This window comes from Myiozetetes cayanensis, unplaced genomic scaffold (genome assembly GCF_022539395.1).
Source record: "Myiozetetes cayanensis isolate MyiCay16 unplaced genomic scaffold, myiCay2020 scf6-25, whole genome shotgun sequence".
NCBI lineage: Eukaryota > Metazoa > Chordata > Aves > Passeriformes > Tyrannidae > Myiozetetes > Myiozetetes cayanensis.
This window is the reverse complement of record NW_026087853.1, coordinates 14083568-14104161: the sequence shown is the minus strand read 5'-3', so window position 1 is coordinate 14104161 and position 20594 is coordinate 14083568. Positions and strand designations below refer to the sequence as shown.

Genomic DNA, 20594 nt, shown 5'->3' with positions numbered 1-20594 from the left:
AATACTGTAGGTGAAGGAAGACAAGCACAGCCAAACTTTGTGTCTTTCATTTTGACACAAAAGTGAGAATGCAACAGTGGAGACAGAGCAACCTCTCTCCAGGGTGTAAATGAGCAGTGGTCTAACTTCAAATATCCCAGCCATAAGTTGGTTATGTGTTCTAGTCTGGGTCCATTGCACCTTGTGTACTCACGAGCCCACAAGTACAGCCACTAGGTAGAGTTAAGAATTTCCACCATTTCATGCTAAAATGTAGCTCTTTTGGAAGTCCCCCTCAAACTCCTGTCAGTTCACCCTAACATTTTCCATGCTAGACTTTTATGGAAGATTTGTTTTCTAATAATTTTCAGTTTATAAATCATTCTGTCATACTGAGGAAAACAAAATAGAGGGGCTGTGTTTCACCAAAAGGAAACAGAATTGTGCCTCTGTTTATAAATTCTCTAGCTGAGATGCTCTTGCACCTGTATACTTTGAAAAGGTCTATTAATTATTAAAGAAATAAAAAGAAAAAAAAATCTTTGAAGGCCTTTTAAATGCTGATACCACCTCTGACTTTGGAAGTCCCTGAGTCAAAATCCTAGGGAGAATGTAGCTGAGAAATATCTTGTGTCCTGTTATTATACCTTCCCTCATCACCTGCAGTTGGCCACTTTGAAAGAGGGATTAATGTTTGGACTGGCATAGCTGCACTAATGTAGCCAAGAAGAATTATTATGCTATAATCACGGCTGTGACTTTCTGCCATGTTTGTGGGAGGCCAGTCACATCTGGACAAGTTACAGACAGGAAATATGTTGAAGGCTGGTGATTAAAATTCTCTTAAAAGTTCATTAGCACTGAACATGATCCATCCCCAAAGTTTGTACATTTTGACCAGACCAAACCTGCTTTGCTGTGTTAAGGCATGAAAGAGGATTTCCTCTTCAGTTCCTCCTCGCTGTACCTCAGTTCCCCACCTGGAATGTGAAGATAGTAACACCACTTGCCTCAGAGGCTATTGCATATCATGACAGCTAACGTGACAGCTTGAAGGTAGGCTTGCTTGGGAGTGTAGGTGAGGTCATGCAAGGAAGAAGCCAGGTACCCTATGTACCCTCATTTACCACAGAACATGCAGGAACATGAGCAGATAGCAAAGAGCTGCTTCACCTTAGCTTTTTCTGCAGTAACCAATTTCTCTGCCCAGGTAGAGTCAGTAAAAGACATAGACAACAGTCGTAAAAATTAATGGGGCAAGTTCATAGCATTTTATTCATCATTTAACTGACGAGTGGCACGAGGCCACATACTGTATGCTGAGAATAAAATAAAAGTTTAAGTGGCAACTCATCCAGTGACCATCAGGTTGTTTTCCAATCCTTGATATTTGGGTATATTTTGAACATACTGCACGAAGCAAAGACCTTAGTCCAGGTACGTAGCGGTGTAATAATATATCATGACATATATGAAAAATAAGGTTGAAATATGATGACACGAACAATCTGACAATCTTTTTTTTCCTGTATTTCGCGATGTGTATGTTTTCCAGCACACTTTATCACAGAAACTAACCGCCAAAACCCTAATTCAACATATGCTACCGAACTACGAAGAACCTGTGAGTCGCCTCAAAGTGGCAAAAGGTACCCTTAAACAAGAAGCAAGTCTTGCCAATTGCAAAAAAAAAACCCGCCTTTTTTTTAATTAAAAAAAAAAAAAATCACCACTCTAGAGAGTTCTCCGTGTTATTTGATGTTGTTGCTGTAATATTTATGTCTTCTGGGAGGTGACAGGGGGAAAATGGCGGGCGCGACAAGCCCCCCCCCGCCCCCTGGTGGGAGGGGCGGGGCTTCAGGGTGTCAGCGCGCTCCGCCCCCCTCCCGGAAAGGCGGCCACGTCTGCCCGGAAAAGATGGATCTGATGGATGCGATGGATCCGGCCTGCCGGGCCCGGCCCGCGGCCCCGCCGTGACCGACGCGGCCCCGCCGCCCCTCACGGCTCCCCTCGGGTCCCCGCACTGGGAGGAGGTGAGGTGGGGGGGGGGAGGCCCGGGGACAGGCGCGGCTGAAGGAGGAGGGGGGAAAAGGGGGGTGGGAGGGGAAGCGGCCCCTCCTGAATCCAGTCCCGGTGGGGAAGGGGCACTTCTAGGGAGCTGGGATGAGGGGTGGTGTCACGGGAGGGGCTGCGCGGTTTGTAGTGGGGAGGACTCGCTCTGTCCGAGCCAGGCTGGGAGTCTGCAGGGCCAAACACGTAAAAGGCTTGGTTGTTTTCTGTTCGGTGTAACAATGCTCCATAGCGGGTGCTGAGGCTAGAAACAGGTCTGATTTTTTTTTTTTTTTTTTTTTGCTTTTGAAGCTTTGGTGTAAAAGCCTTGGTTTTGTCTGGTTTTCCTGAGAAGCCCCGGTTTACTTTCATCACTTACCAAAACAGCAGGATAACTAAACGAGTAGGACTAAAGCTTAAAAACGGCTACAGCACTAATAGATTAACACAACAGTTGTTTAGGTAACCCACGCATCTTGTCTTAGCAACACTGGTCTGATCTGTAATCGTTCTGTGTCTTTTGCAGCATATGGTCCCGAAGTTTTAATTGTACAGGGTTTATCGACAGACACCCATCATGTCCTGGCTTGTTGATCTCGCTGGAAAGGCAGAGGATCTACTCAACAGAGTTGATCAAGGAGCTGCATCAGCTCTGAGCAAAAAAGACACATTGAGCAGTGCAGCTTATGATAATAAGAATTTGGACTCTGCCAGTGAATATTCTGAAGTGCACCAGCATACTGGAGAAATGAAATATAAGACATCATCCAAAGCAGCCTACATCTCCTCGGCAGCTGATAACATTAAACAGCAAAAGGCCACAATCCTGGCAGGAACTGCAAATGTTAAACCAGCACGTAGGACCTCCTCGGAGGCTGCTTCTCCAGTAGAAAGTGTTTCCACAGCCAGAGCTGCCTCGCATTTTGTGAGAAGAAAAAAGTCAGAACCTGATGATGAGTTGCTATTTGATTTTCTCAACAGTTCAGAGAAAGAGCCTAATGGAAGGATGGACTCTAAAAAAGAGAAGAGCAAGGCACCTGTTCTTCAAAATCACTCTCGGACTTCAAGCATTAGTTCTGTGTCTACCAGTACACAGAGTGTAAAAACTAATGAAGATAATTCCATCAGGAGCCAAGGCAATGGTAGTTAAATAGTCTTGAACCTAGAGATATTTAAAACCCAAGTATGTCTAGGGTAAGGCTAGGTAATGGATTTACTGTCACTTCATGAAACATTTAGTGGTAGTAGTATGTCAAACAGCCTTTCACATTTTTTCATCACTGGGATAATGTTAGAAACCATGCTGATTTCACAAACTGCATAATTAATACCTAAATCTTTTGTGTTTTGGATCTACCTTGTTGCTACTGCTCATGCTGACCTCCCTGTGCTGTGACCTGACCTGGCATCAGCTCCCATATGTCCCCACGTAGAAGCACAGGTGCTGCTGCATTGGTTTGGTCACTCAGGGGCCCTGACCTGCCGTTGCCATGTAGGAGAGTGAGTGACTTTGACCGTGGGCAGATGGCATTGGCTGCTGCCCAGTGCACCATGTGGGATGGTGTGAGGGTGAGCTGACAAACTTACTGGCCCTGCAGAGTGGGAAGTCGGATGTGCACAGGCTGTTGTAGAGCTGCAGGCATGAGAGAGCTAGATAGATAAAGCCTTTGGATTGCCAGAAGTAGTTCATTACTGCAGTCTAAATCCAGAAGCCTGAAAGAGCCTACAGGTTGGATGGTCAAAAGATGGGGCTATTCCCAAATCAACAACACAAAGGAGAGTGTGGCTGGGAAGTGTCAGGAACTTGCATTCTAAATCAGAATGTCCAGTCTATACTCAGTCCTTCTGCTGCTGTGCTGCTTTGTTGTTGTTTATTTTAGAAAACTGAAGGAAGTGGTTATGTTATTTCTTAATAATGTAGTTAGAATAGTTTATGTAAACCATTGTAAATGTCAGTTTTTTACTAGGTACATTAAGTATCCTGAAAAGTTTTAGACGTAAAAAGGGATCATTTCCAAAGATGTGAAAATTTTGTCTTTCTCGATCTGTAACTTTTCAGTAAGGTTTACTGCTAATAATAAATAATTTAAGTATGTTAGACCTGGCTATATGGCCTTGCTGATTGGTGCTTAAGAAATGTATTTATTTGCTCAGTGTGGCCTATTGACTTTTCTTCTGAGGATTTTTGAGCAGAGTTTGCATTGGAGCTGCTAAATAAGAAAGTCACAGTTACAACATAGGGTTTGAGTATGCTGGTTTCAAAGTTGTATCTGTATATAGTTATATATATATATAAAGTTATATATATAACAGATATATCTGTGCCATTTAATTATTGAGCATAGAATCTGTTGAGTAGCTTATGATACATTAGCTATAGACAAAACAACTGGCAATATAGTTTGTATGTTGCCATGGTTATAATCTAATCTGTGCTATAAATGGCTAATTTGTTTCTTCATTAATCTGTTGAGTTTTCTAGACAAAAAATGAGGATAAATTGTCTCATAATTTGGAAACTGTAAATAAATCAAAGGGAAGATAATGATACTTCTTAGAATTGTTCAAATAGGAAAGGGGGTTGATAAAATGTGGAAAAAATCTTCCTGTCACTGCTGCTACTTGTGGGTCTGGTGGTATTCAGAATTTGTGGCATGCCCCATTTCCCTGGGCTTGGGGTTATAGGGGCTGTTGCAATGGTAACAAGGAGGGTGAGGCAGCTTGGTTGGTGATCACAAGGTGAAGTAAATAATGTTTTGGCAACTAAACTGCAGTCTTGATTGGAATTAGTTCTAGTCTGTCCTCCTGGATATTCAGCAGTTACTCCCCTGGGACATACTAAATTCAGAAGTAATATTTTTGGATTGCCTGCTGTTTGTTCATTGTGTGCTGTGTCATTTTGTCTTAACACTGATTCAGAGCTTCCAAATATCTGCATGCTGGAATCAAAGCTCTTACAGTGGATGTTTAACTTTCACAGCATTAATCAAGGACACTCGGTGTGTTTGTGCATGATGGGAAAAGGCTGTTCCTCTCCCAATCCCTTCCCTGCAAGGGATTGTTATTCAGAATACTTCCAGGAGTTCCCTTATTGTTCTCTTCTGAAATAAAATTTACATTCTCAGAATCTGAATGGAAAACAAGAATGGGCTTGTACTAAAAATTCCTCTAGTTAGTTGCTATGAGTATTTAGTATTTTCTATTACTCTTCAGCTTCTGAGGACATTTCTGAGTAGCAAAGGTATAAAAAGAGTGTTAATGTTTTGAAATCCTAAATTTGCCATTAATGTAATTAGAAGTTCTATAACTTCCATGTCTCATCTTGCCGGATTAACAAAAACACTGCATGGCACATATCTAATAGTCCTGCTTTGTGCAAGTCCCTTGTGAGAAGCAGCTCCACGTTCCATTTCAATATAAACTATTTTGATTATCATTATTATTATTTAAACATTGATGCAGAACATGGAGCTACTGTTTATATAAAGGCCATTTACAAATACATATATTAGCTCTAACTGGCATCTCTCTGTGCAGAAACTCCAGACAGTTCGGACTCTGGACTGGGAGCACAAGGGAACGCCGTGAAGGATTCTTCACTAAGTGCAGTAACTAATCCCAGCCTGTCCTCTAATGATGATTCCAAATCACATGAGCTGTCCAATCTGCGCCTGGAGAACCAGCTACTGCGAAATGAAGTGCAATCTTTAAATCAGGAAATGGCTTCATTAATACAGAGGTCCAAAGAAACACAAGAAGGTACTTCAACTGTTACATTAGTAAAACACCGGTGAACTAGAAAATAATACTCTTTTTGTGTTGTTTGTATTTATAATAAAATCTCACTAGTTACATTTGCATGTATAACCTACCAAGTAAAATGATTCTTAGTTTCAGAATAATGAAATGGGAGAAACTAAAAGGCTTGTTCAACTACAAAGATAAAATGAATGTTGATTAAAATGATGTGTTCAAGTTAGTTATAAAGCTTACATCATATTAAAGCAGTGGTAGCAAATATCACTATTAAAATATTTTTTCTGCATTTTAGTGGTTATTGCAAAATACTTCAAAATGAATACATTCTTTTAAATGCTTCAAAATCTGACTACTTTCTGGCTGTTGTAGGCTATAATATCTGATGCCTAAAAACTGACAGTAAAAATACAAAATTTAGTATTTTTAATATGATCTCACAAGCTTTTTCAAAGCCAAATTAAATGAAAAATATAAAAAATGGGACTACAGATTAAACAAATGGTAAAACATACAGCAGACTCCTGCCTGTTAGGCATAAAACTCAGAGACCCCTTTTTTTTCCCACAATAACTGTATAATCCAGATAATTTAAATTTCCATTGAAGTTTAATGTGCTAATGATGTTTAATTGAAAACAGAAGCCTATGTAAGTATTCAGGCATTATTTCAACACTGGTGTATTTTTCTACAGTTATTTAGTTTGAGGTCACATGGAGTTAAACCAGATGCTTTATGCAGAGGTTTCTGCTTGCACAGGGATATTTGACAGTAGGCCACTGCAGCAGGAGAGGCAGATGAAATCTGTCTTCTGCAGTGGCATCCAGAAGGAAATATCTATTTATTTTGATATCACCTCCCAAATTTTATGGGTCGTGCTCTGACAGCCAGTCTGGCATTTTTTACTTCCTGGTAGCTCATAAATTTTGAGTTTTACTTCAACTTGGTTGTATTTAATTTTTTCTTTAAGAAATGAGATATGTGCATCCTGACTGTTTACAAGACCTTGTGATAACTACTATTATAAACTTCAAAGAAATTTCTTATTTTGTAGAACTGAACAAATCCCGTGAAAAGGTCAAGAAGTGGAATGTTGATCATTCAAAGAGCGACAGGATGGTTAGAGAACTTCAGGCTCGAGTTGATGATCTGACAGAAGCTGTTGGTGCCAAAGATTCACAGCTAGCTGTGCTGAAAGTACGGTTGCAAGAAGCTGATCAGCTCTTAAGTGCTCGGACAGAAGCTTTGGAAGCACTGCAGAGTGAAAAATCACGGTACTTTGTAATTCTACAAATAATAATAAGTTTGAAAATTCAAGGTAGATAATTCAGTCTCTTTAAGAAAAAAAAATAAGCTAATGGGAAAGGGATTGTAACAAGATTTGAAATATGAGGATTAAAGGTTGCTCTGAGCCTGTTATAATCATAGTTGGCAGTGGGAACAGGGCAAATAATATAAAATTGGGGTGGTTGGCACCTGGTTATTGAAACCCATTTTGTAAAAAGTATTTGTGTGTGTCAGAGGTTGGAAGTGGAAGGTCTCAAGAAGTATTCCTTTTTTTTGAAAAATACACTTGCTTATCGACAAACATGAAGACTTTTCTGACTTATCTCAATGCTGGGATATGAATCAGCAATTGGATACTCCAGAATATAGGTCAGGGAGGTGTGTGAGTCATTAACTCCTGGCCTTACACCTGTAGTCAGCCAGCAGCAGTAATTTACTGGGTAAATTTTCAAGGCTGGTCTGGAAACCAGGAAGTTATATTTCTACCTGAAAAATCACACTAGCTTTCTTCTTCTTCAATTAATATTGTTGCTCTTTCAGGATCATACAAGACCACAGTGAAGGTAGCAGTTTACAAAATCAAGCCCTTCAAACTCTTCAGGAGAGGCTGCGTGATGCAGACTCCACACTCAAGCGAGAACAAGAAAGTTACAAACAAATGCAGGTTAGACATGAAGAGTAAGGAAGACTTTAAGACTTTACTTTTGAGATCAGATCTGTGAGGCTCCTCCCTTTGACTTCAGTACTATTAGGGTACTAATTGCTTGAAGGATGTGCTGTCTGCTGCACTGAGTTTATCCTTGTGATGCTAATTCACTTATGCTGATTTTGAGAGCTTCATGCATGAAAAGTTTCTGAAGATTAATGCTGACAATTTTTACTGTTTTTTTCATGTTCCTGATAGTTAATATATGTTTTTAAATTAAGTTAGTAATCAGTTTATTTTTCAATGCTATGTTGTTATGGTACTTATTGTTACACAATTTTACTGTGTAAAGATGTGAGTACATCATTGCTAGAGACTATTTTCCACATTTAACTTGGCCTTTGTTATATATAGTAGCATCTTTGAAAATATTTATCAGTGTTTGTTTTGGTGTTTTTTAAAGTACTTCAAAATGTGTCAGGCAACATTTGATAATATTTTTTGAGGTGAAAACTTGCTTTCTGTTTGCTGAAACAGATGTGAATAATAGGAAGATTGTTATTCCCTCACTATCTCTGGTGAGGGAAAGAAATGTATGTTTTTACTGACATTATTTACTACTTGCTTAAGCAAGCAGAATTTCTTTGCACATAATGCTAATGCATCTTTAAATTTGAGGTGGTAGATATGAGGTGGTGTGCCATGTGTAGTTAGTTGCTTTTAAACTTTCTTTTTTCCTTTCTAGATTAAAGTTGAGACTGTGTTTAAACACAAAGTATTGTTTCTTTATTGCTAATAGAATGAGTTTGCCGCTCGTCTAAGTAAAGTGGAAGCAGAACGTCAGAACTTGGCTGAAGGGATAACTGTAGCAGAGAGAAAGTATTTAGATGAAAAGAGGCGAGCTGATGAGCTTCAGCAGCAAGTCAAAGTAACTAAAAGCCAACTAGAATCTGCAAAACAGGAACTGACAGACTATAAACAGAAAGCTACTCGCATTCTCCAAGTAAGCATTTTTGTGAAGAAATATGGTTTGATTTATATGCTGTAACTTTTTTAAGGCGTTATGCTTGAAATAATCTAATTTGTGGGTTTGTTTTCATATGACCTGTAATGTGTTTGAGGTATATCTATAATGATACCTATATAGTACAGATAGCAGTCTGCATTTTGTAAATTTCAATTTACAAATTGAGTTATGGGATTGGAATGATAGTTCAGGTTCTGAAATTGAAAAAAAGTGCAAGAGAACTGTTGCATTTGCTGTGCGTCATCTGTCAATGTGTTATGCATTCAGGAGTCCAATCTTAGGCAGATAGTTAAATAGACAAAACTTAAAATTTGTTTCCTACCTGATATTCCTGATTCAAGAACATTGCTCTGTTCTGCTTGAGGCTGAAGCCTAGCACAGAGTGGATACCTAGATGTAACCAGAGAAAATACTTTTCTATGTCCTGAAAGTTTAATGTGATCAACATTATATAATGATTGGCAAAATCAGGTATTTTGTGCAGAGTTCTGTGCTACTTAAATTGTCAAAGGTAGCAAGTCCAGATGTGGTCGGTTTGACTCTTGCTTTTAAAGGTTAGCAAGATGTTGAGGATAGAGGTCTCTGTTTAGAATAATTAATTTAGTCTGATGTTCAAGGACATGTTTTAAATCACCTCGATAAATATGAAAAGGCTGAATCACAAGTCGGTGTCAGGCTAACTCTGAATAAAATGGTTTATCCTCTTTCCTGTGAGAGTTATTGCTGTATTTGATTCTTAGTTGGCTTTTGTTGTCAGGAGAAAGGACAGACTGAAAGGGGGTCAGTTCTGTCTTTAGTGTCTGTTAGTGAGTGTCTTCTCTGTTACAGTAGCTGAAGAGCCAAAATTGTTATCCATGAAAAATTCAACATTCCAGGCACTTTTAAAGAGAAAAGCTGTACTCTTCCTCAGAGGACACAGACTTTCAGTAAATCCAGTCTCATGGTGTACAAGGAACCAGAAAAATAATCAGTAGGGAAAGATTTTCATTTTTAAATGTGTAATGTGTAATTATTAACTTGACTAAAAAACAGATAAAGCACTTCTTTACTGTATGTCTACATTTGAATTTTAGACCAAAGTAATTTTGGCATATTCTAGTTGAGCACTTTTTAAATCCTGCTATAAGTAATATATTGATTTATTATTTCAGTCTAAAGAAAAGTTGATAAACAGCTTAAAAGAAGGCTCTGGTATTGAAGGCCTGGACAGCAATACAGCAAGCACAATGGAACTGGAAGAACTGAGACATGAGCGAGACACTCAGAGAGAAGAAATACAAAAGCTACTGGGGCAAATACAACAGATGAGAATAGAGCTGCAGGTAGCTATACTTACGTACACGTGTTTGTACAAAGGACTCTTTTCTTGTATACCATGGGTCTGTTGTTCCTAGTATTTATTACCTTACTTCTCTCTTCCCTCACTACTTTTGAGAGGAGCATTTCTTTCCAAACAAGCATGGCAGTTTCTGTACCTCTATCCTTTTCTGCAAGGGCTACTAATCCTTGAAGCAATGTAATCCAAGTCATCTGCTGGCGTAATGGGCTCAACCAGCAGCTGCACGCCAGCCTTCCTTGCACAGTTTTAACCTGTAGACAGTAGAAAGGAAGAAGTGGAGGATATTCATGTTCACAAAATGCATTTATTTTATTACTATATAAGTAAAAATACTCTGTATAAAATGACAAATGTCATTTATCCTATACACCCTCAACCTTCCATTTCCTCTGAAGCAATATTGCATATACTACTTTTTTTTTGCTGTTACCTGTGACAGATTGCAGAAATGTTTGAGTGTTAGTGAAATGGTTACATTTCTGTTCATTTCAGGACATGGAGACGCAGCAAGTAAGTGAAGCTGAGTCAGTGAGAGAGCAGCTTCAAGACCTGCAAGAGCAGATATCAGCACATAAAATGGCCAAGCAAGAGGCAGAAGCTGAACTAGAACGGCAAAAACAGGCAAGGAGTTCTTGAAAGCTCATTGATCTTATTTTAGGCCCCATGTGGTGTCATCAGCAAAGCATTTGGCTTAGTAAGAGAGTAGCCTATATAGTATTTGGGTTATTTTTTTCTAGTATTCCAAAGAAATCCCCAAAAGCTTGGTGCGTGTCACTAGGCCAAAGAAAGCACAAGCAGGACTAAGCAATGGTCAGGGCCTTCTGAATACTCCTGATGAACAGAGGTCTCACTGATGTATTAAAGTATAAACAGGACCCTAGGAAGTGCACACAATTGATCAAGATCTTAAATTTTATTCAGCAGGGAAAAACAATCAAACAATAGGGATATAGTAACACTTGCAACATTATTTATATCAAGAAACTAAATAGTGGAAGTAGTTACTGTGGAATTTCCTGTGCTCAATTAATACATAAGTTTTAGCTCATAGAACAATGTCATTGTAGTGGAAATTTATAGATATTTTTTTTAATCCACGTGAATCTAATCTGAATCTAGATTTTGTTACTTCCAAAGTGCTCTATTATTAGACAGTTTGCTGATAAAATTATGTTAATGAATTTTGTCAGACTGTCATCTTTTTGAGTAAACTCAGCCTTGATTCAAGCAGTTTTGTGCTAAAAAGAGGGCAGAAAAAAGGCAACCTCATCTTTCATGAGAACAACTTATTGTTCAGTAAGTTGTTGAATCGATGATCCTTGTGGGTCCCTTCCAACTTGGCATATTCTGTTATCTGCTATGTTAATTTATCCTAAATAGCAGTTGGACAAATACTTCGCACTTTGTAAAGAAATTTCTTTGTAAGGAAAAGCTCATATAAAGAGAATTAATGAGGAAAGCAGGAGTTCACTGTATCTGCTAGGAACAATTTATCTTAGAGGATTATCTGTTCTTTCAGAAATTACATGTTAATGAGATACTTGCAGCTTGAACTAATTAAAAGGCAGAAGTCGAGGTCTGCTTCTGATCAGTAGCTGTTGTTTATTAGGGCAAAGCAGATGGTAGATTGTATTTTGTTACTCCTGCCCTTCTGAGAAATATGCTTTAAGTCAATACTACCTAGAGAAAGAGTGAGGTGAATTAAAAAAAGCCTTATCAGTTATTGCAGAAACTGAAGTATTCCTTTTGATGACACACATTTATTTACATGTGCTTTTAATGTAATAGTTTGTGTTGATACTTAATGCAATTGTGGTCAGTTCTGGCTGGGAGTTCCTTTAACTATTACCAAAAGGTTTTTGAAAGTGAAGGTGGAAAATAAGGAGAGGTGTTATTTTTTGTACATCTGCTGGTTCAAAGGGAGAATAGATTGTCTGTTTTCTGTAGCAACTGACAGCTGAAGTGATAGTGATTTGAAGACTGTCTTAATTTAAAAGATAAGCATGACAGGTCTTTAAGTGGGAGCTAAAATAGCCACTAAATCATGGAAGTAACAAAACTTATGGTTAGATTTCTTTCTGTAATTTATTTCTGACTAATATTCTTTCCCCTTTCACAAAATGGCCTGAAGTTGTGTCAGGAGAGGTTTAGATTGGATATTAGAAAAAGATTCTTCACCCAGAGGGTGGTTGGGCACTAGAACAGGCTCCCCAGGGAAGTGGTCACAGCACCAAGCCTGACAGAGTTCAAGAAGTATTTGGACAATGCTCTCGGGTACGTGATGTGACTCTTGGGGATGGTTCTGTGCAGGGCCAGGAGCTGGACTCGATGATCCTTGTGGGTCCCTTCCAACTCAGCATATTCTGTGATCTGCTATGTTAATTTATCCTAAACCTTAGAGGAAGATGTGTATCATACAGAACTATAGACAGATATGCCAAGAGTTTTTAAATACTTTTAAAAAATGGTGTTTTGAATTAGTGAGTTTATATTAGGAATCAGACTCCCCACAAAGTATTTTGTAATTGTTGCATTATTGACATAGTTTCAAGATAGCAACATAATAAATGGTGAAAGTGTAAGGAAGATAACCTGTAGTCCCAATGAAATTGCGTGACTCTTACTAAATTACTCTGGATCAATATTTATATTAGGTCAGTCTCCATGAAAGAATTTAATTAGTCTTGTAGGTTGTGTCTTCATACTCAGCTTTGTCTTTCCCCCTACCCCCTATCCTAGCCAGGCACTTAACCAAGATTAAATTTCAGTTTGTATTTGATTACGGTATATTGCTTTCTTGTGTTCCACTGTGAAACTCTAGATAAGAGATTGTCTCTCAACATATTATATCTATAAAATCTTTTATTTGTAATTGTGATAAATTTTATAGGAACTCCATTATACCGAAGAAGAATTGTATCGAACAAAGAATACTTTGCAAAGCAGAATAAAAGACAGAGAGGAAGAAATTCAGAAGCTCAGAAATCAGGTGTGTATAGAAAATAATTTTATAACCTTCAGTTATAAAAACAGTGATGGGAACTATTAGTATGACTAAACTGTCCTGAAAAATCCCATAAAGGTTCTACTAGGGAATTAAAATGTGTTTGTTTCCAATACAGAGTAGAGTTTTGAGAGTAGGGAGTACAAGAAGGGAACCATGTAGAGTAAATAACCTCATTTATAGTTGTATGTGCTTTTATTCTGGGGGAGGTGGTGGTGTCAGAGTTAACCTCTGTCCCAATTAGACCTGATGGGGTGATGTTGGATCAACATTCTTCTTTATGAAAACTAAAAGAACTCACTGGAGTTTGATTAGGTCGTTATGATTTCTGCTAAGATCGTTGTAACTGGGCGTAAGAACTGAAGTTACGTCCTACAAACTCAGTGATCCATTACTGCTCTATCTTGGACAGCAGCAGTTAGGGGCCAGCATGCTTTGGCCACTGCCTTCCTTCCCTTGTACCTGCTCACCATCAGCAGTTCTGTTAATGACGTTAGTGTTGTGAGTCTCTACTAAGTCCCACCAGTATGTTGGTGGACCTGTTTTCCTTGAATCGGTCTAACCTCTTTTGGCTCCTTCTGATATTTGTCAGCCCTCTCAGTGTCCCTGAGTGGCATGAAGGCATAGACCTCATGTTGTGTATATCTTAGCAAAATGAAAAGTAGTCTGTATGTAGAGAAATTAATAGTCTGGAATCAGCTGTGGTCAGCTGTGCAGTTATAGTGTCAGAGGATTTAGAAATTGTTGTGCTGTGATAAAGATTTCTCGAGCATGTTGGCAGACTTGTCTGGTAATGCTGGCATCAGAGCTACCTGCACCTGGCATGGTGCAGGCATCTAATTTGTATTTTGGATATCTGTCATTCCTGATGATTCTGTTTTTCATCATTGAATCTCTATCTTTGTGGTATACAATGCCTCTAAGTGGCTGAGGTTCAAGACTGTAGTGAATAGATGAGCTATTGCACATACGGCAGATCTGGTGATTCCCATTTGCTTTAAATATTTTCTGCAAATCGAATTACATGATCCATGTCAAATGCATGATCCATTTGCTGTCCTTGCAGTTTCTATTTGCTAGTACAATTAGGTTTCTGCCTCAGTGCTTCTCGGTTCTTCCGCAACATATCCTGCATTTTCACCATTTCATTCAAATTTTCCTGTAAAATTGGCATCAGATTCTCCACGTTTGTACTGAGTTTTTCCTTCCTCATTTGAAAACATTTTTTGTATTTGAAGTTGCAAGTGTAATAGCCAGACTGGATTAGCTTGCTATTGTCATGCCTATCTCTGAGGCATAGCATTCATTTTGTGATCAAATGTAGGGTTATACAGAAATGTTCATATGATTAGAGATGGATAACAGAGGAATACATTTCTACGTAGAGTTTGTTGTGTCATGTAAAATCTTGTTTTAGCAACTGTTGAAATTAAGTTTCATTTTTACTGTGCTCATTGCTGATAGTTCTGATAGCATTACACTGAAAAAATTCTGCAATGGAGTAACTTGGTTCTTGAAGGCTTAGATCGTTACTGAGTTTTGTAATATGTCAGTTGGTCAGACTTTGAACTTGGGCTGATTTGGTTTTTTCCTTTGCTTTTTAGCTCACAAACAAGACTCTAAGCAGTAGTAGTCAGACAGAATTAGAAAATCGGCTTCATCAGCTGACAGAAACACTAATTCAGAAGCAAACCATGCTAGAGAGCCTGAGCACAGAGAAAAACTCACTTGTGTATCAACTGGAACGGCTTGAGCAACAGCTGAAGGCTATCCAAGGCACTAGTGCTAATGGACCTTCCATAAATATGGCAGGCATTGATGGTGCTGAAGGTAAATAAGGAAATATAATACTTAAACTCTTGTCTTAAAACTCTTGTCTTTTTTGCAGTTCAGGCTTTTATATTTCCTAATACCTTTCTCAGAATGAGTCTGTAAGGAAAAATGAATACCGAAAATAGACCATTTATGCTAGAGACCTGAGTAACTACAGTCTACAGCAGTCAGTATTATAAAAAATAGTTAACCTGAAGCTCCTTTTTGTGTCTAAATGACTTTAAGTAAATTTAATAAAGCCAATGTAATCTTTAATTCTCACTGCTATGGCATTATTGGAACAATCCTGTCATAGGTGCAAATAAACCCATCTCTTGGGTCTTAAGATGAATATCCAAAACAGGATCTAAGTATTCTCTTGTAAAAAGGGTTTGGGAGGGGAGCAAGAAGGGGAAACTTCTTTTTGAGAACTGATCAGAAGAGTGGTTCAAATTAATATTCTCCTTGCTTTCTGTTTTTCTTGAAAAGCAGCTTAAAATTAAGTGGTTCTGTTGAGGTTGGTTTGTCTGATCTGTATCTCTGGCAGAACCTCAGCAGTTGATCCATGATGTTGAGATGTTACTTTTCAAAATTTGTCATTTTTTATATATGTTAAGTAAATTTTAAAAGCAAGGGACAATTACTAAGAGCTGTAAAATGACTGACAAGACTTTTTTAATAAAGTTGGTATATAGTAAAAATGTAAATAAAGTAAGAAATTTTGGGGTGTATAAGTTAGTGTCAGAAATGTTACAGTTTTACTGTATGAGAAGTAAAAAAATTTGAGAAAGTGTGATAGTATCAAACCCATCATTTTATACACCTAATAATAAGTTACTATGACTTGGTAGAATTGAATATCAAGATACCAATCTAGTGAGCTAAAATAAATTTTAAAAATATACTAAATTGAATAAACATTGGACTTGATTGTAAGTTTATCAAGAATCCCGTTCTCAAAACATACTCCTCTGCCCCCAGCTAGATGACAGTACAATCAGATTAATCACTATTTTTATATTATTTTATATGTCTTTGTTATACATTATGAATTTGTTTTACTTGAGCAACACCTTAGCTAATGCGGTTTTTTGTCTTTTTTCCCTTCAAATAGGTGCTCGTATGCGTAACGTTCCCGTCCTGTTCAGTGACATGGATACCAGCGTGGCAGGGATGTATGGGAGAGTCCGCAAAGCTGCGAGTAGTATAGACCAGTTCAGGTGAGAGTGTCCTGAGGGAATGCATTTTGCAGTTGCCGTAATCCTTTCACAGTTTTCAGGTGACACACTTTCTTTTGTACTGCTCTTATGAAGATAAAAGTTGAAATAATGCAGCTGAAGTATGGTGTAAATTACTAAATGTTGACCTACTTCACTTGAGCTTTTCTCTAACATTAATAGTCTTGGGCTTTTGTAAATTATAGTCAATTATTTAAATAATGGTCTGATAGATTTTGATACAAGAGAATTGCTAGACTGTGTACAAAAACATCTAACCTTTTTCGTTACCATCTTCTATGTTTTGTACTTTCAATTGTGCCTGTGATAAACACTGTAAGAGTGTGTTAGTGGGGGAGTATCATCTGTACTCCTTTAGTCCTGTTTAGGAATCCTGATGAAGACAAGACTCTGGGTTCTGACCCAGTGTAGCTGTTTACCTTGAAAGATAATCTGTCTGAGGAATTAGTAATCGAAAATCATTCTGGATCCAGTGAAAGACTTGCTTTTATCCCTTTTCTGAGCAGTTAGGTTTATTGTCAGTATTCACAGCAAAGGTCTGCTACAAAACTTGAACCCAATACCAATAGAAAACAAAATTAGGCAAGACTTCTTAATCCTTCTAAAGCAAGAAATCTCAATAGAAAGTCCTTTGTGCATCCATGGTACTTGAATTTCATTGTGAAGGATATCAGGATTTCCATTATTGGGACCTATTATATGTAATGTTTCCATATGAACTTCATTTGACAGTATCATACTCCCTTCCATACCTGGAACTGGCATTGCTGAGCAATGAGCAGTGCACACATCGAATGCAGTTACTTTGAAGCACCACAGCAGTAACCTCGCAAAACCCAAGTGCTTTTCAGCTCATGAACTATAAGAATAGTAGTGATGTACTGGATTTTTCAAAGGAATCCAAGCTTTTAGTTGTTTTGATGTATCAGGTTTTTCAAAGGCATCCAAGGTTTTAGTTGCTTAAATTTTTTTGAAAGATTCATGATAGCTCTTCAGGTAACGAAGCTTGACAAATATAGAGCATATTTGTGTGGTTTAAAATGCCTGCACAACTCTTGAGTCCTAATTGTTTTTCAAAAACTCTGAGCCTAGCACGTAAGAGAAAAAATTAGGAGAATATGTTTTATGGTCTGAATTTTCTCACTTAATCTTTTGAGTACATGAAGTAAAAGTCAAGACATAGCAAAGCTATGTGTGTTACATCTGCTCATATTTGAGTTTGTGATGACTGGGATGAGAGAAACAGGAATTTATTGCTCAGTGTTAACTCGTGCATTTTGTTTTCTCTTGTACCTGTGTAGCATTCGGCTGGGAATCTTCCTAAGGAGGTACCCCATAGCAAGAGTCTTCGTAATCATTTACATGGTGAGTCAGCTTTCTTTAATGCAAGATTTCTATAGCTAGTTTATATGTCTTAAATGGCAAGACTGATGTTCAAAAGCCTATATCATTAACAATTCAATGTGTTTTTTTGTAAAATTGACTAAATAATACTTATGTAACAGCATTTTGGAGTCATGTTGCTTTCCAATTTTCAGTTTTTCCCAGGAATTCCTAGTATAACAGTCTTAAGGACACTTATGTAACTATCCTTTAAAGGGTTTAAAGGATTTAAATCATGTAAAAGTAGATTTCTAGTAGTAAAATACAGAATAATAGTGACCAGTTGCCAAGGTTAACCCACTACACCTGCATGTGCTGCATTGAGGAAAACGACATCTGCTAGAGCTCTTTTAATATTTGACTCTTCACAGGTGTTTTTTTCAGTGGCTAACGGTCACTCTTCTGTAGTAGCTGAAAAAGTAGCAAGAAAAGTTTTTCTTGGCAGACATAATCAAATAGTGGAAAGTTGCTCTCCCACAACAGGCAGAATTGTCAGGCTGGCAACTGATTGAAGTGAAATGCCTCCCTTTTCCACTGGAGGGCAGGTGCATGTCAGCTGCAGCAACCTATGGAAAGTGCTATCTGCCTTGCTTGGAAATACTCCTTTCAAAGGTTGGGCCTTTGAGTCTTGGACATGGAAAAAACCCCACGTTGCTTGAGGAGGTTGATAATGAGTTGTTGACCAGAGTTTCTGAGAACAGCTGTCACTATTTCGTGATATAAAGGAGACAGACACACATAAACAAAAGAAACTACAATTTCCTCCTGCAATTGCATCTTCTACCCTTTTAAGTTCTACATCTTGTAAGTACTGGAAGGAACAGGCTGATTAATTCCTAACCTCTCTTTCATCACTTAAATTTATCAATGTGTGAATAAAATGCTTTGTACCAAAACAGAGGTAGTCATTGTCTGTGGTGAGGAGAAGGATAACAGAACTCAGCTGGTGTCAGCCCCTTGGCACAGGAGTAGTGGCTTACCAGTCACTCGAGGCAGATCACATAATGTGCTGACTGGGGACTGGGTATTGCAGAGAACAGCTGGAGTCACTGGGGTGTGCAGGAAAAGAGAAGCCAGAGGACACAAATCTGTAGGAAAACAGGCTGCTTTATTTTTGCTGCTTGTTTAAAGTCCTTAGCTTTCTGCAAATGGCTTCTTCAGAATCTGACTTAGCATTTCATTGTTCAAATGCAAATTATTCTTTTAGGAGTGGCTGATTATTGGGAAAAATATTTTAATCAAATATTTCGACAAAGCAAGTTTTCTTAGCTGTCACTGGAGCTCTCCTGTTTACTGCTGCTGTGAATGAGGATTTTCAGTGTTAACTTTATTTCTTTTCTTTTCCCAGGCATTGCTTCATCTCTGGGTTATGATTGTTCTCCTTACCTACACCCCAGAAATGCATGACAGTCCCAGTGCCAGGTAGACTGAGACAGGACCATATGCTGTGCTAATGTGATTTGGACTGGCAATGTCTTTAGAATAATCAGTCCTGAAATATCAGCAAACCCTTTCTTGTGGGGTTTAGGAAGGAAGAAAACCATCATGCCTGATTTATCACTACTTTTCAAATACATATGTAATACTATGTAGCTTTTTCAACTTACCTAAAATGAGCATCACTTTCCTGGAGAAATTAAGCTATTAAGTTAAGCTATGGTTAGCCTTTACATTTTATGTAGACCTTCTGGTGGTTAGAGCAAAAGATAAGACTTGCTCCTACAAAGAACTGCAAGGATTTCTGAAATTAGAGATCTGTCTGGTACAAATTATTTCAGGTCATACTGGATATGGGCTATGGTCAGGTCATAAACTGTACTTAGCAATTCAAATAAACTTCTTTCTGGTTTCTTTTGGTCTGCTTTTGCACTTCTGTTTCTAACTTTGTAAATAACAGGCTTTTCCTTATTATGTTAAACTGGGAAAAGGACAATGGATTGGTGCAATATATTTTTGTAAATAAGTTTAAGAATAAAATATTATGCATTCTTAGCTTTGTACTTCTGGTGCAATAGATATATCTTTCCTACAACTGAGTGCTGGGGCTGCCTATTTAAAGGGTGGTATTTTAGCTTTATTTAGAGAAAGAGAGAGATGGTTTTGAGAAAGGTTTAAACTCTGGAGAAATAATGGTGTTTCTTTTTGCACTTGAAATTTCTATATTTTAACTGCATTTTCTTATACCTCTCTCATTAGTACATGTCTTAATCAGATCTTATTGAAACGTTTATTTTCTAAAGCTTTGGGTACTTAATTAAAACTATTTCTATATGAAATCTGTCAAAACATTAAAAATTTCTCATGTCTAAACACTCACCAAATATACTAATAAAAAAACCTCATCAAATATTTCTCTTAAAACCCAAAATACCAAACCTGCTGTAATAGTTCTGTTGTTGGACCATGTCATTCTCTAGTTATGAATTATCGATAGACAATCGTACAAGGTCACTTTCCTTAAGAAATTTCTTGTTTTCTTGTGTGGTGCTCACAGCTGAGTAGTGAAAAGATGTCTACAAGCAATTTGTCACTCTCGCTCTTAAAGGATATGGCTCAGTTTTCACGTGACTTGAACATGCTCAGCATTAGATCCTGTCCATGAAGTCTGTCACTCTGGCTCCTCTGGAAATGTTACAGTAGCCAAATGACTGTATTGCTGTTCTGATTGAGATCTTGCCGAGAAAACTGAAATGTTTTGATGAACTGAGTAATAAAGGAGAGCGTTTAATGTAAGTTGTGTCCCTGCCCTCTGTCACATTTGCTGTACTTTGCCTAGTTCCTGTTGTGTGTTTTCTTTTCAATTTTGATACTGAAGCCACTTTTGAACCCCAGGGAGAGCTGATTGGTATAGAAGGAGATCAGGTCCAGGGCCTTTGCACACTCATTTTCTACACACATGCAGTTTTTTCATTTAAAAACCTCCAAAACACTAAATCTTTGGAAACTCCAGTATATTGTGATTTTGGGGGGGAATATTCTTAGTGGTATAAACCACTTACAACTTTTCTGACATCACACCAACTGCATATCTATTCTTACTTTCCTTCTTCCTCTGTTTGTCTCTTTTTTTTCCT

The 20594-nt window shown here is 38.0% G+C and overlaps 1 protein-coding gene across 3 annotated transcripts; it reads left to right on the top strand.

Annotated features, from left to right (window-relative positions):
• Positions 1 to 1865: 1865 nt before the first annotated feature.
• On the top strand, positions 1866 to 20253 carry GOLGA5 (golgin A5). 3 transcript variants are annotated; one of them, XM_050336438.1, is made up of 14 exons: positions 1866 to 2012; positions 2555 to 3170; positions 5566 to 5787; positions 6839 to 7058; positions 7612 to 7735; positions 8517 to 8720; positions 9896 to 10066; positions 10576 to 10704; positions 12974 to 13072; positions 14692 to 14917; positions 16014 to 16119; positions 17439 to 17502; positions 18869 to 18942; positions 20015 to 20253. In XM_050336438.1, the coding sequence occupies exons 2-14, from the start codon at positions 2606 to 2608 to the stop codon at positions 20016 to 20018; spliced, it is 2208 nt and encodes a 735-aa protein (XP_050192395.1). In that variant the 5' UTR covers positions 1866 to 2012; positions 2555 to 2605; the 3' UTR covers positions 20019 to 20253. The 3 variants fall into 3 exon arrangements, with proteins under 3 accessions (XP_050192395.1, XP_050192393.1, XP_050192394.1); XM_050336436.1 differs by having other exon boundaries at positions 18869 to 20253; XM_050336437.1 differs by having other exon boundaries at positions 1867 to 2017; positions 18869 to 20253.
• Positions 20254 to 20594: the final 341 nt, after the last annotated feature.

Bases quoted from the DNA above. Each gene is read 5' to 3' on its own strand.
- GOLGA5 (XM_050336438.1), top strand. From the start codon at position 2,606: ATGTCCTGGCTTGTTGATCTCGCTGGAAAGGCAGAGGATCTACTCAAC. The intron at 10,067-10,575 runs GTAGCTATACTT...TGTTCATTTCAG, and splicing joins AGATGAGAATAGAGCTGCAG to GACATGGAGACGCAGCAAGT. The intron at 13,073-14,691 runs GTGTGTATAGAA...TTTGCTTTTTAG, and splicing joins TTCAGAAGCTCAGAAATCAG to CTCACAAACAAGACTCTAAG.